This window comes from Macrotis lagotis, chromosome 1 (assembly GCF_037893015.1).
Source record: "Macrotis lagotis isolate mMagLag1 chromosome 1, bilby.v1.9.chrom.fasta, whole genome shotgun sequence".
Classification (NCBI taxonomy): domain Eukaryota; kingdom Metazoa; phylum Chordata; class Mammalia; order Peramelemorphia; family Peramelidae; genus Macrotis; species Macrotis lagotis.
Window position 1 is genome coordinate 332,532,469 of NC_133658.1, and position 22,849 is coordinate 332,555,317.

The following is a 22,849-nucleotide window of genomic DNA, read 5'->3' on the forward strand; positions in this document are numbered from 1 at the left end:
GTCCTAGCCACCTCTACATCCTATTTTTCTGCCAGCTCATGTACTCTGGAAAGTATATCAGTTCACTAACCAAGTGGGGGAAGGTTGAATGATTCAGCTCTCTTGCCAGGTCAGATCTCACAATTGGCCATCCCCCAAACCTCTGACCAACTAAGGGAAAATGTCGAATGTTGTTATTGTACCGAAACTCAAAACACACATACACACATCAATAAGTCATGTAAGAAGTACCCAAGGCTTTCCTTCTGTACTCAGGAAACCAAGAACTAAACAAAAACTCTTCCAGCCAATGGAACAGGTTTGCTGACCACATACTGTAACTACAACCTGTATAAGTCATTAGGACCTAAGGAAAAAAAGATCAACTCCCTTTCCCAGGAAGGAACTTTGGAGACTGTGTTATAAAACCACTTGGCTTTGGTAGATAAGTTAATGCTTTGAGGCAACAGAAAAGAACAGAGAGGGAAAAGACAGAAGGTTATAACTTGTCATCATGTTTGCAGTACTCTTAGGGGATAAAACTAGGATATTTTCCTGAATAACTGACAAGTTAAAGGTGGAGTAAATTCTTCTGCAGTTTAGGAAAAATGTTCCAGAAACCTAGACAAGATGGGGGTAGGAAGGCTATTCAAAGGAGGACACAAAGCTCGTGTCTTTGGGAAAAAGAGTGCTTTCTCTGTTGACTGTCTACCAGGGAAGTTGGGTGTAGTAAGGGATTGAGACTCTGCCTTCTATTCCCTACAATCGATTGACCTTGTAGTGTGGGACCTCCAGAAACCAGAGGAAAAAGTTCTCATCCATGCCTAACTTCATCTCAGTTACCAGAAGAAATCTTAACTACCTGTGATTTGGCATGACTCAACCTCTCTGTGCCTCAGTTTCCCTTCTTGTAAAACAAGCAGGTTGAACTTGATAGCCTCTAAGGTCTTTTGTAGTTCCAAAGCTATGATCCTATAAATGTCTCCCAACTAAATCTTGCTTGCCAATTGGATAACTTCAGATATTTTCTTGAAAAAGTTATGGGATCAAATCTATGAAAAAGTAGAAGGGAACTTAAGAAACCAATGAACCGGGGCGGCTAGGTGGCGTAGTGGATAAAGCACTGGCCTTAGAGTCAGGAGTGCCTGGGTTCAAGTCCTTTCACAGACACTTAATAATTACCTAGCTGTCTGGCCTTGGGCAAGCCACTTAACCCCATTTGCCTTGCAAAAACCAAAAAAAAAAAAAAAAGAAAGAAACCAATGAACCTTTATGATCCTCATAGTCTTCTAATCTATAAAAAGGGGAAAATAAAATATTCCCCTACTACCTTCAGAGTTATGAACAAGATGCCTAAAGCACAATAAAGATTTGAAATATTGTCCTCAGAGGATAATAAGATTTAGAGCATGAAGGAATGTAAAAGTCATTTGGATCAAACCCATTCATTTTACAAATGAAGAACCTAAAGTCTAGAGAAAGAAAGTGATTTACCCATGGTCAAATAAATGAGGTAATGGCAGAAGAGAAACTAGAATTTAGGTCAGCTGATTGATCCACCCATGCTTGGGGGTTTGGGGGGGGCAGCAATCTGTTCCCAGAGGAATAGCTGTATAGGTTACACTAACCTTGCCTCCCAGAACATCCTGTGTATCTGGAAGTTTCTGGGATTTAGAGAACACAGGTTCCCATGGGGAATAGTGGGAGAGACACATAGAACAGGGCTAGGCTGAAGTGGACACTGAATAATTCATGTCTTGCCTCTGAGAAGGGCATGAATAGTCTCCCTGTGTACTACAGGCCAACGGTGCCACTGATCCTATGTTCCCTCTGGATTAAATATTAATTTGAAGAAAGAAAATGACACAATAAAGAAGAAATGAAGCCATGAGTAGAGTCAATCTGCTCTTAGCTGCCGCTGTCATTAATTTTACATAAAAGGTCATTTAGCTCCAGGAAGGTCAGAGGTACATTTTTTTTTCTATTTCGAGTTTTGCAAAAAAAGTCGGAACATAAATAAGGAAAGAGGGGACCCTTCTCTTTGTAGCAATTTTTTTTTAACATGTGCAAGGCTATCTTGGACTATAGAAGAGGAAACAGGGGCTTGGCCCCAGAGGTCAAAACTCAAAGCAATGGGAAGTTTCAGGGAGTGGTTTGGCATGAGATAATTTTCTAGAAATGGGTCCCATGGGGCGGCTAGGTGGCGCAGTGGATAAAGCACCAGCCCTGGAGTCAGGAGTACCTGGGTTCAAATCCAGTCTCAGACACTTAATAATTACCTAGCTGTGTGGCCTTGGGCAAGCCACTTAACCCCGTTTGCCTTGCAAAAAAAAAAAACCCTAAAAAACCCTAAGAAATGGGTCCCATAACTTAGTGGTATGGCTTACCTCAGGACTTAGGGGGCCACCCCATCAAAGTAACTGGCCACTTGATGGGAATTTTGTAAAGAGAATTCAAGCTTCAGACTGGGGTTGTTTGAAATGATCTCTAAGATCACTTCCTACTCTAGCATGTGATGTTCCCAACTTTAACATTTTGATTCAATTAACCTTGAGGGAATTGAGGAAATTAGGACACCAAATAGATCATTGTAGGAATAGAGTGGAGTACACTGATTCAATAATCTGACTCAATTATAGAGCTAGCTTAGTTTCTGTTCAGTTATGGGTCTAGTGAAAGAGAAAACATTATTCAGTTGTGGGAATTGGAAAAAAAAACACTTTATTTCATGGTTTGAACCCCTTGTATGGCTAGGAGGCTGGACCAATTCTACCTGCTGTTTAGAGACCCAACCAAGGATCTAAATTATGTTGACCAGGAACTAAGACTGATTAACAAAGACTGATGTAAGTTTTCTTACAATTATACATCTCAAGCAACTCATATGTCTTACCTGAAAACTGGCCCCATAATGATTAATGAGTTATTGTTTACACTTAGGGGAATGGGATACCTCTTTTTCACCTGTTCACTCTTAACTTCTGATCTTGGAGTGTCCCTAATCTTTCATACAATTGGAAACCAGATTACCTAATGTTGTATTATTTCCTTTTAAATAGGTGATCCTATTTGCTTAACTGTTTTTAATTTATAAAAGTCTGTCTCTACTTGTCTTCTAGTCTAGTTCTAAGGTGAGGAAGGTCTGCTCCTAATTTTTTAGACAATTGGCATGCATCACTTAATAAATCAATATGCTTAGGACATTGAACCTTTGTTTTCCTCAGACATTTCCTCTTTTATCCACCACATCCCTTAAAGAAAAACTGACAGTAGAGAAGTCATTAAGTATTTTAAATACCCAGAAGGAATATGAACCCTAATTGTAGGACTTCTTTCCATTTGACAAGAAGTAGAAAAATCTGGAAAATTTTTTAAAAACAAATTCAAAATATGAACTTGTGTGTGTGTGTGTGTGTGTGTGTGTGTGTGTGTGTGTTAAGGGAAGAAGTTAGAATCAGGCTCACTGGTCTAGTACAAAGAACAATGCTATTAGATTCAAATGACTTGGGTTTGTTTCCTGGCAATGACACTTAACAGCTATGTATTAAGTAGGCCATTTCACCACTCTGAGACCCAATTTCCCTATCTCCTGCTCAAAATATATAAATGGAGTTATTTTCACTATCATTGTTCTTACATCAATACTAAAGTTGTTTCTAATCCAAGAGCATTGGATTAAGAGTTAGGTAGGGGACGCAGGTCTTGGTTCTGGGTTTTAATTTGTAGAATGGGAATAATGGTACCCACCCTTGCCTATTTCACAGAGATATTTTTAGGATAAAATGGGAAAAAGGATGAAAGAGATTTCAAAAATATAGAGTGAAAGTATTTGCTATATGGAATGACTCTCTGGGAGAGAAAAGGTGAAGAATGTAGTGTGAAGGATGGTAAAATCAAGGCTGTTAAAACAGGAGACACCAGTAAATTCTTTTTTGAAAAAGAAAATAGAAAGTGTTATTAAAAGACAAGGGATTATGATTATAAATAATACTATTTCACCTGAGGCTTTCAAAGACCATTACTAACTGCCTAAATAAAAATAGCAATAGTACTTTATATTAATATAGGACAAATTGAATAATATGTGTGAAGTGCTTTGCACACCTAATTCATTATATAAATCTGAGCTATTATTGTTATTTCTCTTTTAGGCCATTTCTTTTCCTAGAGACCAAAGGGTCCATTAACTCAAAGCCCCTTGACTCCTAAATGTATAGGGTTGAGTGGTTTTAGTTTAGAGAGAGAATAGAGTCCTACTCCTGAGGCAATATAGTAGCGCTGACATCTTCCAGCCCACAAACTGGACCCCTAAACCCTATATCCCATAGCTCTACCTTGCTATGTCTCTGGCAATCTGTTCATTGGGGCAGTTGACAAAAGCAACTGAATGAGTTCCAGAGAGGTAGCTTCCAGTAATTGCTGAGTGGAGGTGAAGGCTGATGATCCTCAGCATTGGGTATGACAGGAGGAAGGCAACTGCCACCTAGAGAAAAATTAGGGAACATGAGTCAAAACTGCCCATGTCTAGTTGATCTTTCAGAAAAACATAAACTTTGGGGAACCATATTCATTCATTCATTCACTGAGGCAACTAGTGGTACAGTAGATAGAAAGCTGGGCCTGTGGTTAAGAAGACCTGTATGCAAATTTGACCTCAGGCATTTATTTGTATGACGTTGGACAAGCCACTTAACTTCTACCTGCCTCAGTTTCTTCAACTGGATTATGAGAGTCAAATGAGGTAATATTTCCTACTTCCCAGGATTATGAGAGCTAAATGAGGTAATATTTCTAAAAAGTGACTCACAGTGCCTGGAACATAGCAGGTATGATATAAATGCTTTCCCTTTCATTCATTTGACAAACATTATCTCCTACATATAAAATATTGTGCTAAGAACCAGAGAGATACAAAGTTTGGATAAAACATGATCCCTGCCTTCAAAGAGTTTATAATCTCATAAATGGATAAAATACAAACATATTATAGGGTAAATACACTAAATAGTTGCAAAACAAGCTACTATGTAAGATACAAATGTGAAGATCAATACTCAAAGGAAATTAGAACCTTTTTTTTTTTGCTCCACCCTCTAACCTACTTTAAGATTATGATAACTGCATTGGTCCTGTACCTGCCTTGATATTCTCTTGATTTCTTCAATCTCAATCACATATCTACCTGGCTTACAGGCTCACATGGTCTCTCAGAGAACAAATATCTAGTCCAAATTCTGCCTGAAGAAAAACACTCTCTAATATATCCTCCCCAGTGTGGTCATTTAGTCCTGGTTTAATTTCCTACAGTGATGGGAAACTTGCTGCTCTCAGCTACAGTCCACTATACTATAATATTTCTTGAAATGTTAGGATTTCTTACATATCAGACTTAAATCTGTCTCTCTGAAGTTTCCATCAACTCACTGCTCTTAATTTTGCCCTATGGAAATAAGAAGAAAAAGTCAATTCCTTCTTTCACCTGAAAGTGTTCCAAATTCTTGAAGATGGTTATCTTTGCCCTGAGTTTACTGTTTCCCATAGTAAACCCTTAGTTCCTTCAACCCATCCTCACATGACATGCTCTCAAGACCCTTTAATATTCTGTGTGTCCTCCTCTGAACTCTCCACAGCTGATAAGTCTCTTTCCTAAAATGTGCAACCTCCAGATAGCACTGAATTTTAGATATGTTCTGACCAGGGCAAAGGACACTGGGTATATCACTTCCCTAGTTCTAGGGTCTCATTCACTATATCCATTAAAACCCTCCTCAGACATCTCTACTATCATGGAAATGTGAAGTTGATTTCTTGAAGCCAAATTTCTAACTAGCTTTTTCTGACCAAAGAATATACTAGATTATGTTCTACTCCCACTCCCACTTCTAAAACATATATCCATGATACATGGTAGGTACATCAGATGGAATAGTGGCCACCAGTTCTCAGAACTGACTCTGTATCAGAGTACTAATATATTTGTTTTAGAGTACCTGGATTCAGATCTCATGCTTGATTGATATGGACCATTCATAAAGCCCTAGGCAAACTTAATTTCTTTGAGACTCAGAAAGCAAATCAAGATTAGTTAAACTTTAAGCTCTATTCCAAGTCTAAATCCTCTGATCCTAAGTTAAAGGACTTTGGATTTGTATGTAATTTTTTCAAAGTCCTTTAACATCTATTTTCCCATTATACAAATGGGAAATACAATTATGTTAGTAGGAAATGGTGTTAAGAATCACATACATGTTGAGAACAAGCATTAAAATCTTCAGAAGAGAGACTTCCCTGCATTTTTACAGTTATGCACTCATAGAGCTCTCTGGAAGAACTCTAGTATTTTGGGCACCTCTGGATCTCCACCCTCTTTCCCTGGCCTTACTCAAATCCATTTCTGTTCTCCCTCTCTTACTTCCCTGTCTCTCTGCCTTTGGCTGGCTCCTGTCTTCTGGCCAGGCATGACTGCTGTCTTTATTTCTTTACTTTCTGAGTTTGACTAAATGGTAGGCTGGTTTTTTCTCTGTCATAGCCACATCTTTCCTCTCCTCTGCTTCTTTGACTTGGCATTCCAACTGCTCTAAAATAAGATACCACTACATGAAGAAAAGGGTCCAAACTATGTTTTTTTTAATGATTATATATGACTAAATGATAGACTGTCAGAATTGAAAAGGGTCTTACAACATAGAATAATAGATCTGTGTGAAGGGATCTTAGAAAAATCATTTAATCCAACCTTCTTCTCTCATTTGTCAAGTGAGAAAAAACCAGAGAGAGGTAAGCAGACACAGAGGAACACACCCTGACAGAAAGGACAAATGAACAGAATATCAGAAAGACAGAAAGTTAGAGAGCACATGCTGGGCTTTCTCAGTTCCCTCAGAATTCAGAGGTGCTCCAAGGAGATAAAGTCCAAAGCAAGATCAGAAGTGGGGGGGGGGAAGGGAAGAGAGGGTAGCCCAAGCAACTTCACAATCACTTTCATAAAAAAAAAAACCTGATGAACATAACAGGAAGGAGGGCAGTTCTGAGGGGATCAAAAGCTCCAATATGCATTTTTAAAAATTCTCTTTCATGAGATAAAATAAATACAATAAAATTAATTTAAATATGATTTGTAATTACATTACAATTTGTAGTGTTTTAATCTCCCTAGCCCCCACCGGTTCCGAATCCTTTTTCACAGTTTTTTTTTTCACTTTTCCTGGTTTTCTCAAGGTGAGGGGAGAGGGAGGAAGAGGACTGGGTGGGTAGAAGGGAGGTTGTGGGTATCGTTTTCACTCCTAAGGGCAGAGGAACAAATTCCCACTCTTTACCTGCTTCTCTGGGGTATTGGCGGCCATTCCCAGTTTTCACATCCATAAAGGTTGTGCTTTAAGAAACAAACTGGACTAAAAAAAATAAATATAAAAAAAGAAACAGACTGGACTATATATATATATATATATATATATATATATATATATATATATATATATATATATACACACACACACACAGACTGGATTTGGAGTCAAGAGGAACAGGTCCGGAATTGTCGGATCCCACCTGTGTGACCTTGAACAGGTTCATTTCCCTCCCTGGCTCTTGGTTTCCCCATTCGTCAAATGAACAAACTGGGCTGGCTCGCTAGGATCCTGCGGGACTTTGAAGCCCCAGACCCCCCATTTCCAGGGAAGCCCTCCGCAGGGCCGGGCACTCACCAGGAGCCAGGAGAGGCAGCCGGGGCGAAGGCAGCTCTGGGCGGCGAGCGGCGGGAAGCGCTGAGCCAGCCAGTCCATGGTGGCCCGGGCCCCGGCTCCCCCGGGCTCCCCGCAAGGCTGGGCTGGGCAGGGGAGCTGGAGCGCTGCCAAGACTCTCCCCCACTCCCCGGCTCTCCTCGTGGCTCCTCCTCCCAAAGGCTACCCCGGGATGGGCGCCTGGGCTCCTCCACCTGCCCCGGCCCAGGCGGCTCCCCTCAACTGCGAACGGCGGATTTCCTCTCTCCACCACGCTTTCTGCCCCTCAAAGCTGCAGCCCCAGGAGGGCCTCCAGGGAACGGTCCAGCTGCGAATGGAAATCATCCGCAAATTGGATCCTAGCACTTAGACCTGGAAGAAACCTTAATGATCATTCATCCAGTCCAGTAATTGAATTTTACAGAAAATGTCAGACTCAGAGGAGGAAACTGAGAAGTCTGAAGAAATATGCACATTTGGGGGGGGGGGTAGCACCCAAGTCTGTGATTTCATCATCCCTTAAGGAAATTCAGGTATGGAAACTCTCTAGAACAAAGTAGATGATGGACTCACCTGTAAATTAGTCTTAGAGTTAAATGGAGACCTTGAATTTGTCTCAGTACGATTTATTTGTGTCATATAGCACATGTCAGAGGCAAGTCTTGAATCCAAGTATTCCTCTTTCTAAGGCAGGTCCACAAATAATGATAATAACTGGTATTTATGTGGTGCTTTGAGAATTGCAAATACATTTTCAACCTTGAGGAACTACTTGGGTTTTCCCATAAGGGTTGAGGGTCTTGCACTCACTCCCCAATCTGTGCCTAGGTCTGCCATCTGGGCACGCTTTGGCCTCAAGGAGTGTGGCCCAAAATGAGACCAGTTACTTTTCTTAACATTTTTTTGTTCATTAAGTCTCCAACTGGAAACCTCAAGGATGAGTTTCTTTGGAGCTTAACAGATAGGACTCACTTCTAGGGTCTCCTCAAAGAAGGGGAGTAAAAAGGTCACCAAATGAACAATATGAACTAGATATAGGAGAAGGAATTTATTCTTACCCACAAAAGGATGCTCACAAATGTGAGCTTTCAAAAAAAAAAACAAACAAAATAAGATTCAGCAACTTAATTTAAAATTACTGTTTCAGTCTTCTGGAATGTTAAGTAAACGTCATAGGTACATAAAAGTTTGCAGTTACTGATTAGGGTATTTTGTAATATTATCACAGTTCAAACTCCTAGTATTGTCCCCAAAATTCCCAGGAGATGTCAGTAGGCAAAGTGATCAGACTTGGGCCTATGTTTTTGTCAGTGACTGCATTTTCTAGGAGCACTTCAGTAATTGTGAAGGATGTCCCCCCTTCTCCCTCCATAAAACTCCTGTCCTCTCGAATATACAAGGTCAGGTTCAATCCTGAACATTATTTCAGATTGGATATTTGCCTAAAATCAGCAAAAAGAAAGCCCCAAAGAGGCAGGCTCAGGTTTGCCTCATGGAAGACAGGCATCTACTTTGGTTGACATGGGCTGGCAGCCAGCCATATGGAGGCCAGCCACCCAGTTCTCAGATACAGCTCAAAAGGAAGAGAGAGGTCTGGAGTTTGCCCTTTTGTCCATCTACTAAGATATCAGTTTCTCCAATCCCTAGTCAACAAGCAGACTCATATTCATGTTCAAGTGCAAGTCTCTCAGCAATGTGTCATACATGACTAGAACCAACCTTCCTTTCCCTAGCTGTGTCGCTGTGTGGTACAAAAAAATGACAGCTCTGATCTCAATCCATAAAAGAAGAGAGGAAGATGGCTCTATTATAGGCACATTATCTTCTTTTGTCTTCATAATAATGTTGCTAAATAAATAATTGCAGGTATGATTATCCTGACTTTTACAAGATGAAGAAACTGAGGTACATAAAGGATAAAGTTTGCCTGTGAGCAAACTTGCCCATATAGCTTGGCACCATGGATCATAGATAAAGTTTTGCAATTCACCTTAGAAGCCATTTTGGACACTGCAGGCAAACATGCTCACATAAATGTATACCCACAGCTAATGATCCCCAGTTTTCATTTGAGTGTCCAGCCCTGACCCTGGAGGGAGAACCTTCAGGAGGTTCCTGGAAATAAATATTTCTGTTTATTTATAACAGTATGACAAGACTCAGAGTGTATCAAATACGGTCTTTGGCTGAGGCTGCATGGGGATCATAGCATTGTAGATTTAAAGCTGGAAGAGACCTTAGAAGGAACTCTCCCTACTTTAAGGAGGATCCATGAAATGGATGTGGAGGAACAGAAGATTAAAAAAGGCAGCTGGAGAATAGATTGGATGGTAGGAAAGGCAAAAAGGACTGGGAAGCTATGAAGAAAGAAGAGGAGAAAGAGAAACTAATCTACCCTTTCCCTCTTTCCATTAGTTCATATTGTTTTAAGTTTCAACAAATATTTATTAAGTCCTTAATGTGGACAAGGATTTTTTGCTCAATAGGATGGTGGAAAGAAAGAGAGATAAAATAATGTGTAGTCCTTTACTCTCATAGAAATTTACAGTTCAATAGTTAATTCACAATTAACAATATTTCAAAATAATAAACCCACCAAATGCTCCTATAAGCTCCTTCTTCACAAGGCTGTTGTGAGGATCAAATGGGATAATTTTCCTTAAAGTGAAATATAAATGATTACTACTAACTACTACAATACTACAACTATAACCTACTACTACTACTACTACTACTACTACTATATTACTACTACAAGAGATAAGCAAAGTCCAAAGGTTCAACCTTCAGTTCAATTCAATTCAATTCAATTCAATTCAACAACCCCTTAAGGTTCACAAATCTTAGCTGTCTGAGCTTGTCAGTCACTTAACCTCTGTTGGCCTCAGTTTCTTCCACTATAAAATGGGAATATTAATAGCACCTCCTTCCCAGGGTTGTTGTGAGATAATATTTGTAAAGTGCTTAGAAAAGTGCCTGACTTGTAACAGGAGTTTTACCAGTGCTAGCTATTATCATGAAGTGAAATGAGCAGAACAGCAACACATAAGTTGATCAATTAGGATGACTCAGCTCTTCTCAACAGTTCAATGCTCAAGGACAATTCTAAAAGTCTTATGATGGAAAAAGCCATCCACACTCAAGAGAAAAACCTGTGGAGTCTGAATGCAGAACAAAGCATATTATACTTATTTTAAAAAACTTTTTAATATTTTTTTGTCTTTCTCATGGGTTTTTCCTTTAGTTCTGATTCTTTTTTTACATGACTAACATGAAAATATGTTAAATACAATTGTACATGAACAGCCTATATCAGATTACTTGCTGCCATGAGAAGGGAGGAGGGAAGGGAGAATGAAACTCAAAAGCTTACAAAAAGATGAATTTTATATTTTTGTATGTAATTGGAAAAAATAAAATAACATTAAAGTATATTTTTTAAAAATAATAGAAGATTTTCCTCCTTCCCAGATTGAGAGATTGGAAGGATCAAGTAAAGGTTATTTTTTTAAAAATTTATCTTGGATAGAGGAGATCTGGACATGTTACAGGCAGTAAGAAAGGAGGTGGCAGATAAGGAGAGACTAGAGAGAGGAGAGAAAAGAGATGAGCAAAGGGCTAGACTTTTAAAGGACACAAAAGGAATAAGAATAATGTGTGAAAGTAGAAGGAAATTAGAAGGAAAGCTACTCAAGAAGAGTAGCTGGTAGCTAGATGGTGAAATGAAAAGAGCCCTTAGGCAGGGGTAGAGAAGACAAGTTCAGATCTGGCCTCAGATACTCATTGTGTGATTCTGGGCAACTCATTTAACCTCTACGTGCCTCAGTTTCCTCCACTGTAATATGGAAAGAATAACAGCAACCACCTTCCAAAGTTGTTTTAAACATCAAATGAGATATTTGTTAAAAGGAAAAAAAGGAAATAAGTGCTCAGCACAGGGCCTGGTATTAAGATATTAGGAGACACTCTGTTTTCAGTGTTAAGCCAACAAGTATGACAACAATTCGTTGCATTTCATCTTCTAGAACAGATGGTCCCTGAGCTTTGGCAAGCACCAACAGGCTCACACCAACAGGCTCACACTTCCGGCTATGAAGGAACTTTTTGTCACTAGACAGCCTTGCCTCTTACCACTTTTGCCACACTCCACTGTTTGACTCCTTGCCTAGCTACAAATACATAAATCAAAGTTTAACCACACTAAGGTGAGTTCCTCCAAGAGGCAGGGGCAGGGGGTGGGAAACAGCACATGTGTCTGATTTGCCTCCTTGTTTGCAAGCTTTTCCCTTACTTTGAAATTCAACTTCTGTTTGAATCTTGACTGTCTTGTCTCCAACCTGCCCTCTTCTGCTCAGGCCATCCACAGCTTAGAGGACAGTTAGGTACATTGTAGTCCCTATATAAATGCCTACTCCTTTTCTCTTCCCCTTCTTCATCAAAGAGATGACCTGGAGAGATTTTGTGGTATAAAATAGGGGGAAAGAGGGTTGTCATGTTGAATGGGCTCCGTGTTCCCTGATCTGATTAATATGACATTCTAGGTATTCCCTCTCCTTCCATCTTCTTCCTTTATGCCTTGGCACAGAGACTTCCCCTCTACCTCTATTATAGTCCCTAACTTCCTCCAAAATCCAGCTTAAGCACCAACCAACATGCAAAACCTTCCTGATCCTCCCTTCTCCTTCTTCCAAGCTATCAATGCTTCCTCCTTCCTGAACTGACTTTGCATAAATTCTACATCTACTTATTATCTTTGTTCATGTTGTATCTCACCCAGTAAGAAGTTGCACATAGCAGAAGTTTGGTTTGCTGAATAGAATAGAATAAAGTAGTTGTTAGGGTGAGGAAGGGGAATAGCCACTATCAGGAGCACCATAGAGAGTCAATCATAGAAAAATAAAAGAATCATCATGTAAAGCAAGAGCCTGGATGGAGTTAAGATAAAGTTATAGTGAACTCATTTGGTACACTCTATCAATGTTTAATAATAAGTTAGAGTAGGACCTGAGAGTACCATTTGCACATATTGGGGTTCCTTTTTAATAAATTCTGCCAGATTTAAAGTGCTCTTATGGGTCCACATCTACTCACAAAAAAGTAACATAAGAGGCCCTGACTGATATTTTTACCTCATAATCTCTTTCCTAGTTATCCAGAGGATCGAAATAGGTCAAAATGTGGTATTTAATAAAATAGTAAGATAGTTCAAGTGGGGATATTTAATAAAATAGTAGGATAGTTCAAAATGAGGTATTTAAAAAATAGTAGGGTAAGGAAAATAGCAGAATATCCCCTCTTAGAAATTTGGGTCACAATTACAAACTTTTCAATGGGAAATGTGGCTATATCCAATGCACTCCAGACAAGTAGAGAACACATCAGATTTCAACAATGAAGCATAACTCCATTCTGACATTGCAGGCCTGCTGACATCTGGCAGTGCCATTCCATTGTACCCACTTGGCTTAATCTGTGCTGGTAGAGAAGAGCAAGCCTATATTGTTCCCTGCTGGTCTTGACAATGTTCCATTGGTTCTGAGTTTGCTTCTGGCCCATTATTGGTAGCCCTGATGATAGGGAATTTCTGTCTGCTCCCCATTAGAGAACACAACTTAAAGGGTTATTTCTTTTCCATGAAAGAAAGCAAATAGGGGTGGCTAGGTGGCGTAGTGGATAAAGCACTGGCCTTGGAGTCAGGAGTACCTGTGTTCAAATCCAGTCTCAGACACTTAATAATTACCTAGCTGTGTGGCCTTGGGCAAGCCACTTAACCCTATTTGCCTTGCAAAAACCTAAAAAAAAACCCAAAATGAAAGGAAGAGAGTAGAGATTATAATTTTTCTTTTAGATATTAAATTAGAACCTCCCCAAATTTATGTTTAGAAATTTTTTAGAACAGTTCACCACTTGCAAACAAAGAGGATGTCTTTATCTGCTTTCCTCTCCACAGAAGAACCTGTCAGTCATAGGATCATAGTCTGAAATCTGAAAGGGATCTTCATAGTCATTCACTTCACTTGTGAGAAACCTGAGGTCTAAAAGATTATTTTCCGAAATCATATGGTTAGAAGGTGATGGAGTTTAGACTTCAACCAGGGTCATTTTGTTGCTGCTTGATTGAGTTAAATTATGCCTGTGAAGAATCACGATTCAGACCCCTGAATGTAGGTATGGAAGAAGTTGAGATTTATTAAAAGAAGTTCCAACACAAAGAAAGGATGAGGAGAGAGAGAGAGAGAGAGAGAGAGAGAGAGAGAGAGAGAGAGATAAAAGAAAAATCAGAGTTGACTGAGCCAGAGAGTCATAGATTACGGGCCTTGAGTGGAGGTGGAAAGCAAAGGAATGAAATTCTTCAAGGGGAGTCCTAGAAAGGCATAGCCATCTAGCTCAATGACCTTAATTTCTATTCCAAATTCCTGCTTTTATAATTGGAATTTGGTTCAAATTAAGCTTGGTTCCTGGTAATCTAGAATCTAGGTCGGAGAAAACCTAGGATTGGTATTGGCAAATCCAGGTGAAAATAAAATGAGGGAAAAGGTATTCCAGGGTAGGGATTAATCATAGAGTCAATACTACAAAGGAAGGAAAATTAGCTCAGGAGAGTTCACAGACCTGGAAAATAAGGAGAGATAGCATAAATGGAGGTTACAATGAGGGGAAAAACTAGGTTTAGAAAAGTGAAGCAATAGGAGAAATGGAAGAGAAGAAAATTTCAGAAGTCATGGACATAAAACAGTTATGGGTGAAATCAAGCTATGTCCATCCATATCTATTGCTGATACATTTAATAGTGTTTGATGTGGCTGATAAACTGAAAGGCCAGGGCATTAGAGGGTCATTTACATGGTGAAGTCTGAAGGGTGGGGAAGAAGATGGAAAAGAAGACACTCAACCCCTTGAGAAAAGATAGGGAATGGTCTGTGGACTTATAAGTAATATCCCACTGTTATTTGTCCCTCCTTCTTGAGGAACATCACATTAAGGAGGTGATGTCAAGACATGCAGGTGAATTGGATTTAGGTGCAAAATCATTTCACTTTTTCCTTTGGAGTCATCTGTTCCAGTGGTCTGGTATGGATCAGGATGACTGGGAATGACCCTAGCTGCAGTAGGAAACCTTGGTTTTTTAAAACTAGGTCTTTCCCAGGTCACAGGTTCACTGAAGCAATGCCCATTCAGTCATTTAGTAGCTTCAAGTAAGTAGCATTGTTGCAGGGGCTTGATGTTTCCTGTGATGAACCAGAAGTGGAAGCAGCAATGCAGGTGTAAAAAGAAAAATATTTATTAAGGAGTCATTACAACACATGGAAAGTGATAGAGAAGTTAAGAGAGATTAAAAGGCCATGTGGATTGTAGTGAAGCTAACTAGGCAATCCAGTTGCAAAATTAAAAAGCAGGCAGTCCAAAGGAAAGAGAGGCACAGCACCTGCCAGATTCTCCTTAAATGACCCCTCAGGGTCCATAGAAAGAGGTGGTGTCTTGAGAGTTGTCCAAGTCCTGCATTGGAAAGTTTGCCTTTGGGGAGGGGTCCAGGGTCTTACAGTGGAGAAATTTGATTCTGGTCTAGGTGGTCTCAAGATGGTATTTCCACATCTGTGTTATCTAGCTTGCCTTACCAATGAGAACATGGCCAAGGTCAGACTGGAGGTCAAGGTGAAGTGTTTATTTTTAATAGTGTTGGAGGATCAATAGATTAAAAAGAATTTAACAGTGAAAATAAAGATTTATAAAATTCGTTTCCAATTAATTTCAATATCCCCTATGCCCATGATTCTCTACATCAGTATCATAATTGCTCTCACAGACTTTATTAAACATATACTGTGTGCAAGGTGCTGGGGATATAAAGACAAAGATCAGCACAATCCCAAAGGAGAAATTGCTGAGTGATGATGGCAAAAGGAGGGTCCAGAAGGGGCAGGGAGGAGCAAGGACACTTTACCTTGTGTACTGAGGTATACTGAAGCATGTGAGATGTGATACCCTGTACTAGAGAGGGGGGCCAGAGATGCAGTCTTGTGTTATGAGTGAGGTTTCTTTGAGAACAAGAAAATGAAACAAATGTGATCTGTAATTTCTTCAACATTCAGGACTCCTAGAATGGGAACTCCTTCTGCCAATCTGTTTATAGTTTAATACATAAATCCAAAGGAGGTGTATGAAGCTTCCCACCTGAACCAGAACCAACCTCTAATTTGTGGATGACTGGAGCTAAAACAGAGCAAGATAGAAACAGGAGTCAGGACACAAATAGAAGTCTAATTTCAGAGTGAGGAAAAAACATTTGCAAATGGAAGCCCCCTTTTCTAAGAATGATGGCTTAATGCTGCTGATGGAGTCACATATATGGAAAGGATTGACCCACATCACAATTATTCTTAGATCTTGAGACAGTTCTCATGGCTGGCATTTCTTGGAATAATACAATTGTTCTTGGATTCTGTGGGAATAGTCATTGTCTTAAATTTTGGGGGTTGTGATTACTCTGTGGATTACGATTACAGAGTCCTGTGATGGGAACAGGAGTACAGCACAAGGAACAGGGATTGTGAACCTGTGATGGATGGCCCTAAAAAATAGGAGCTAAATTCCTCAGTGAACACCTGGTGCTAGTCTAAGTAATACACATTGCCAGAGGGTGAGATCATTCTAAAGTACAAAGGATTATTGTTGTTCCCAAGCTTAGAGCACAGCCTGCTTGCTGGGCCTTAACTCTGGGAAAAAGAGTATCTTCAAAATATTTTACAAATTCATGGAAGTTAAATGACTTATTCAGGGTCACACAGTTCATATCTGAAGAGGCATTTGAAGTTCAGCTTCCTATACAACATTCTGAAGTGATATATAGAAACAAAGTTTTTATTGGAACCTGGATTCCATAAGTATAGGGAATCAATGGAAATGAACAACTGCTGTACAATTTATAGTCTTAGCCAGCTGTCTAGGACACTGAGAGGTTAATTGATTAATGCAGCAGCAGGTAGCCAGTATGTTCCAAAGTTGGAACTTGAACCCAGGTCTTCATACCAGTCTAGCTCACAATCAACTATGCCATCCTTTCTCTCAGTAATTAATTATGACATATGTTTTTAATATTGAATAAATTAGAGAATTATAAAATAAGTTGCTATAGTGGAACTGAAGAGGAAAGTCATTATCAGAAGAGAAGCTCAAGAAATTTATCAAGATACTTTCCTACTCACTATACCATGAAGAGGAAGAGTGAATTCCAGGCTGATATCTGAAGTTTAACTTCTGGCAAATTCCTAGTTATATAAAAGACCACAATAGATAATGAATAGTGAATAAATCCCTTTATCCTATCAGAGAAATCAGAGAAGTTATATAGATTAGAATATGCTAGACAACACATAGAATGAATGAACTCCCCCCTCAAGCAATATATATCGAAGCTCAAATTGGAGAAAAAAAGCCTCAGTCAAACCCAAGGGGAAATTTCCCGAAGTCTCTTTGGAGGTAAGCAAACATTTAGAGGAATCATATTTTCCCTACACAGCTGCCTTTCAAAGTGTATACTCTTTTGAAACAGGAGGAAAAAATCTAATCATCTAATCTCTCTCTCTCTCTCTCTCTCTTTCTCTCTCTCTCTCTCTTTCTCTCTTCTCAAATAGACTCTTTTCCAAAACTCTTGTGAAAATCCACTCCTCATATAGTCATGCAACATTGAGTAGTCATTCTTCCCACCAATGAGGACTTATGCAAATACCAAAGGCTTGACTTTTGATTACTAGGTTTACCAAGAGGCAAATCTGCTAAGAAAGATGATAGAGGATGGGGTCAAAGCATATGTAGAGGGAGGTGTTGGTCATGGGAAAGGAGGTCACTTTATTTAAAATGACTAGGGGGCAGTTAGGTGGTGCAGTGGATAGAGCTCAGACCCTGGAGTCTGGAGGACCTGAGTTCAAATCCAACCTCAGATCCTTAATAATATCCTAGCTCTGTGACCTTGGGCAAGTCACTTAACTTATTGCCTTGTAAAAAGAAGTTGAGGATATTATTAAGAAGCTTTAAGATGAAAGGAGAAAAAGAAGATTGAGTTCTGTGTCAAATGGCCTGACTTTTCTAAGTAAGCAAGTAAGAAAGGAAAATAAGTATGGTAGCCTGGAGATAAAAGAGATTTGGAACAGTTTCTGCTCCAGTGAGATAACAAATTAGAAAAGAGTAAAAATGTTGATATGCTCAACTGATGGCCCATTTGAGGTTAGATAACAATCATTTCAGTCATCTTACTTCCTCCAACTCCATGCAGCAACACATGAGTTAGTAGCAGAGGAGAGAGATGGTTTTAGTATTCAAGACATGAGCAGCAATAGAACAAGGGGACCTGGATATCAAGAGAAGATATTAAAGTTCCCTGTTTAAGAACTGGAGCTGGAGCAGTGAGTCAGGTGTTGAACTCCTCGAGAAAAGAGGGGAAATGACTAGAAGGGCTGCTAAGTGTAGGAGGAAAAAAGAATGAACTAATAAGGAAGAGTTGCTAAGCGAGAGTGGCAAAATTAAACAGAAATTGGATATCAGGAGTATTTAACTCCTCTGTTATCAGTTTCTTGATGTGGAAGTGATGAGAGAGAGAGAGAGAGAGAGAGAGAGAGAGAGGCTTTAATGGGTTCTGGAGATAAAATTATTATATAGAGGAAACAAGGTCTCAATAAATGCAAGGAAATGGAAGAAGTATGAGAGGGAGTGTTCCAGAAAGAAGGGAACATCATTATGGAAAGAGTTTCTCTCCTGGCTCCCTTTTTGACTCTTAGGACTTTACCACCATTCCCTCTCAGAGGTGTCTTCCCTCGCTTACACTTTTTAGCTCTCTTTTCATTAGAAAATAAGCTCTTTGAAGGCAAGGATTGTCTTCCTCTTGGCTGGAGTTTATATTTTCAGTAGTTAGCCCAATGCCTAGTACTTAGCAAGCAGTTAAGAGATGCTTATTGTCTTGTTGCCTTGCCTTGCCACGTTATCATGACCTTGGGTCACGGATGGGATAGACTTGAAGGACAGAACAAGAGGTGGAAGTAGAGGATAGCTTTTTCCTAGTAGTCAGTTATTAAGTAATCCAGGAATAGGAAGAGTAACAAGTGGTAGGAGTTTGCTAACAATATAAGTAGGTAGCAATGAATGTTTAGTTTCTAAGGGATATTGTTTTAATATATCAAAAAATGATATATCTATATATAAAACTCTACCTATCTACCTATCATCTATCTTTCTATCTATCCATCCATCCATCTATCATCTATCATCTATCTATCTATCTTGTCTCTATTTATCTATCTTGTCTGTATGTGTTTGTTGGCATATTAGCTCTCCCATTAGACTATGAGTTTCTCTGGAGCAGGGAATGCTTTTACCCTTTCTTTGTAATTCTATATAGCACAAGTGTCTGACTTGCAGTAGCACTAAATAAATTCTTGTTTTCTTAATGTGACTTTCAGGGAAAAGGTCAGGAGCTGTGGGCCTTGGTCTTCACTCCTCTGGGCTGGCAGGTTAGAGGATTTGAGAGAAAATGCTCTAGGTTTTTGAGGGCCACTGGTGTGCAATGGATAAATACATTGGACTTGGAGTCAGGAAGAACTTAAATCTTACCTCAGATATTTTCTAGCAGTGTGGCCCTGGTTAAGTACCTCAAAGGATAATTCTAAGAGTTCAGTGAAATAACATATATAAAGTATTTTGCACTTTTTAAGTGCTGAATAAATGCTAGCTACTATTATTACTATTATTATTGTCAGCAACATTTACTAAGATTTTTGCTACTTAGCTTAGTTTTCCCCTAAAAAGTCATTCTCTAGACCTTAGAGACTAGGGTTAATTAGTCCAAAAAAGTAAGACTTGAATTGTTGACATAGCTTCTTGACTGAGTAAACAGAAAAACTCAATACACTGGAATTTGAATTAGGTTCTAGGCTCACTTTCCCATTCTATTTTAGGCCTAGCAGGTCAGGTCCACAGAACTTAGCTACTACTTTTCCTTTTGGGGTTCTAGGGGATATGTGGTTCTCCAGGGCTATTACCTTCCTTTAAATATCAATTGCCAGATAATATCTCTCCAATGTCATTCAACCTATGAGCATCCATTACCTTTTTATTCATAAAGGAATTTTTTTTTTTTAGGTTTTTGCAAGGCAATGGGGTTAAGTGGCTTGCCCAAGGCCACACAGCTAGATAATTATTAAGTGTCTGAGGTGAGATTTGAACTCAGGTACTACTGACTCCAGGGCTGGTGCTCTATCCACTGCACCACCAAGCTGCCCCTAAAGGAATATTTCTTTTTTTTTTAAGATTTTATTTATTTTGAGTTTTACAATTTTCGCCCTAATCTTATTCCCTTCCCCTACCCCCTACAGAAGGCAATTTGCCTTCACATTGTTTCCATGGTATATACATTGATCCAAATTGAATGGGATGAGAGAGAAATCATATCCTTAAGGAATAAACATAAAGTATAAGAGATAGCAAGATCAGGCAATAAGATATCAGTTTTTTTTTCTAAATTAAAGGTAATAGTCTTTGGTCTTTGTTCAAACTCCACAGTTCTTTCTCTGGATATAGATGGTATTCTCCATTGCAGACAGCCCCAAATTGTCCCTGATTGTTGCACTGGTGGAATGAGCAAGTCCATCAAGGTTGATCATCACCCCCATGTTGTTGTTAGGGTGTACAGTATTTTTCTGGTTCTGCTCATCTTGTTCAGCATCAGTTCATGCAAATCCTTCCAGGCTTCCCTGAATTACTGTTCCTCCCAGTTTCTAATAGAACAATAGTGTTAAAGGAATATTTCTTGAGAAGTAATGATAAGATTCAAAACACAATCATCTCTGAAACTGGGAGCCAGCTCTCTTTTACCATCTCAGTCCTGGGGAAAAGAATGAACTCATTTTCAAAGTGGTAACTACTAAACATATGACACACCAAGATTACCCATGGGTGTGTCACAAGCAATGGATAAGGTGCTCCCTTGTTTGCTGAATCAATATGTCAGTTATTGGGTCAATTCACTCACTGTGTTTAATATATTGTGCCTCAGAACTAGACACTGCCCAGACCTGGCTGCTAGGTCTATCAGTAAATTTCCTGTGGTCTCTAGTTGTGGGATGTCTAGTGTCTCTTCTGATTTTTGAAAACTCACAAAGTTGAAATTCTTTCCATGCTATTGTCAAGTAAACTTTTTTATTAAATGTCAGAGTGGATGTTCTATGAGTGTCTCATTTAGTTCCAATCTTAAACCTGTATCACAAGAATGACCTGAGTCAGTCATGGTCCAAAATACAGGGGAAGAATGAATGATTTCTGTAAGAGGGGGCATTTGAATTGGGCTTTAAAGGATGGGTAGGAATTTAACAGGTGAAGAGAAGGGAAGCAAAGAGCAAAGGGAAGCAAAAGCACAGAGTTGGGAGATCTCAGCATATGTTTGGGTATCCACTTTGGCTACTCTATCTCTGCCTCTTCTTTTCCTCTCACCTTCTCCAAAAATGGTTAAAAAAAAAATGAGGGGCAGCTAGGTGGCATAATGGATAGAGCACCAGACCTGGAGTCAGGAGGACCTGAGTTCAACTCTGGCCTCAGACATTTAATAATTACCTAGCTGTGTAGCCTTGGGAAAGCCACCACCCTTGCCTTGCAAAACCTAAAAACAAAAACAAAAACAAAAAAGGAAATCTTTATTACAAATGTGCAACATCAAGCAAAATGAATTCCCAAAAGCTATGTCTTATTTTGCATCGAGTTCATCACCTCTTTGCCAAGAGGTAGTTATCATGCTTCATCAACAGATCTCTAGAATCATGGTCAGTAATGAAATGATTAGTTATGATTCTGTCAAAATTATTTGAATTTACAATATTGTTCAAGCATATTCTTCTGGTTCTAAAGTCTTAACTGCAGAATGGCTGAACAAGTTATAATATATGAGTGCTATGGAGTACTATTGCTCTCTAAGAAATCATGAATGTTTGGATTCTAGAAAAGCATGGAATGAAATACACACCAGCTGATGCTGAATGAAGAGAGCAACACCAAGAGAACAATGTACACATTAACAACAACATCATGAGATGATCAACCTTGATGGAAGCAGCTCTTCTCAGCACATCAGAGAGCTAGGACAACCCTGGGGGATCTGCATGGACAATGCTATCCACATTCAGAGGAAGAAAACAAAACAAAAAAAACAAAAAAACCCTATAGCATCTGAATGAACAGATTTAAAAATTTGTTCAATTTTAGAATTTTTCCTTATGTTTTACTTTCCCATCCCACAGTTTTCTTTTCCCTTAGTTCTAGTTCCTCATCCAGAAAAGGATTCCTGTGACCACGTTAAACACACGCATGTGCCACGTTCTCATCCAGAAAAGGACTCCTGTGTGCACACGTTAAACACACGCATGTGCCACATTCCTCATCCAGAAAAGGACTCCTGTGTGCCCACGTTAAACACACGCATGTGCCACGTTCCTCATCCAGAAAGACTCCTATGTGCCCACGTTAAACACACGCATGTGCCACATTCCTCATCCAGAAAAGGACTCCTGTGTGCCCACGTTAAACACACGCATGTGCCACGTTCCTCATCCAGAAAAGGACTCCTGTGTGCCCACGTTAAACACACGCATGTGCCACGTTCCTCATCCAGAAAAGGACTCCTGTGTGCCCACGTTAAAACACGCATGTGCCACGTTCCTCATCCAGAAAAGGACTCCTGTGTGCCCACGTTAAACACACGCATGTGCCACGTTCCTCATCCAGAAAAGGACTCCTGTGTGCCCACGTTAAACACACGCATGTGCCACATTCCCCAGACTCTTCGCCCCTGAGGAGTGTGGGAAGGGAGTGTGAACGGAAATTACGTAATGCCTAAATATGAATGTGGATGAATGTTAAGAATCTTACATAACAAATAATTGGAAAAATAAAATAAAATATCAATTAGAACAAAAGAGCTGAGTCTGCCGCGGTAGAGCGCCTGACAAGACAGGCGTGACTGAAACCCTCCTGCTTCACACGGGCCCACCGGGAGGCCGGGAGCGAGCCGGGAGTCAGGCGCCGCCGAGCTGCGGCTCTGCGCATGTGTCCTACCGCGCGGGCCGCCGTAGCGGGAGCTCCAAGTCTCGCGATGCTTGCGGCTGGCGGTCGGCGCG

At 39.7% G+C, this 22,849-nt stretch overlaps 1 protein-coding gene across 9 annotated transcripts in view; it reads right to left on the minus strand.

Moving 5' to 3' along the window:
• LOC141505673 (protein CutA homolog) overlaps positions 1–7,766 on the minus strand; it is a 77,708-nt gene extending 69,942 nt beyond the window's left edge. For all 9 annotated transcript variants that reach the window (XR_012473660.1, XR_012473662.1, XR_012473661.1 and 6 more), the window contains exons 1-2: positions 7,683–7,766; positions 4,314–4,462 (exon numbers count right to left, since the gene is read on the minus strand). Coding sequence is in view for 5 of the 9 variants with exons in the window: in XM_074211709.1 (XP_074067810.1) it covers positions 4,314–4,462; positions 7,683–7,760 (227 nt within the window). In the remaining 4 variants the exon portion in view is untranslated. The remainder of the gene's footprint in view (positions 1–4,313; positions 4,463–7,682) is intronic.
• Between the last annotated feature and the right edge of the window lie 15,083 nt (positions 7,767–22,849).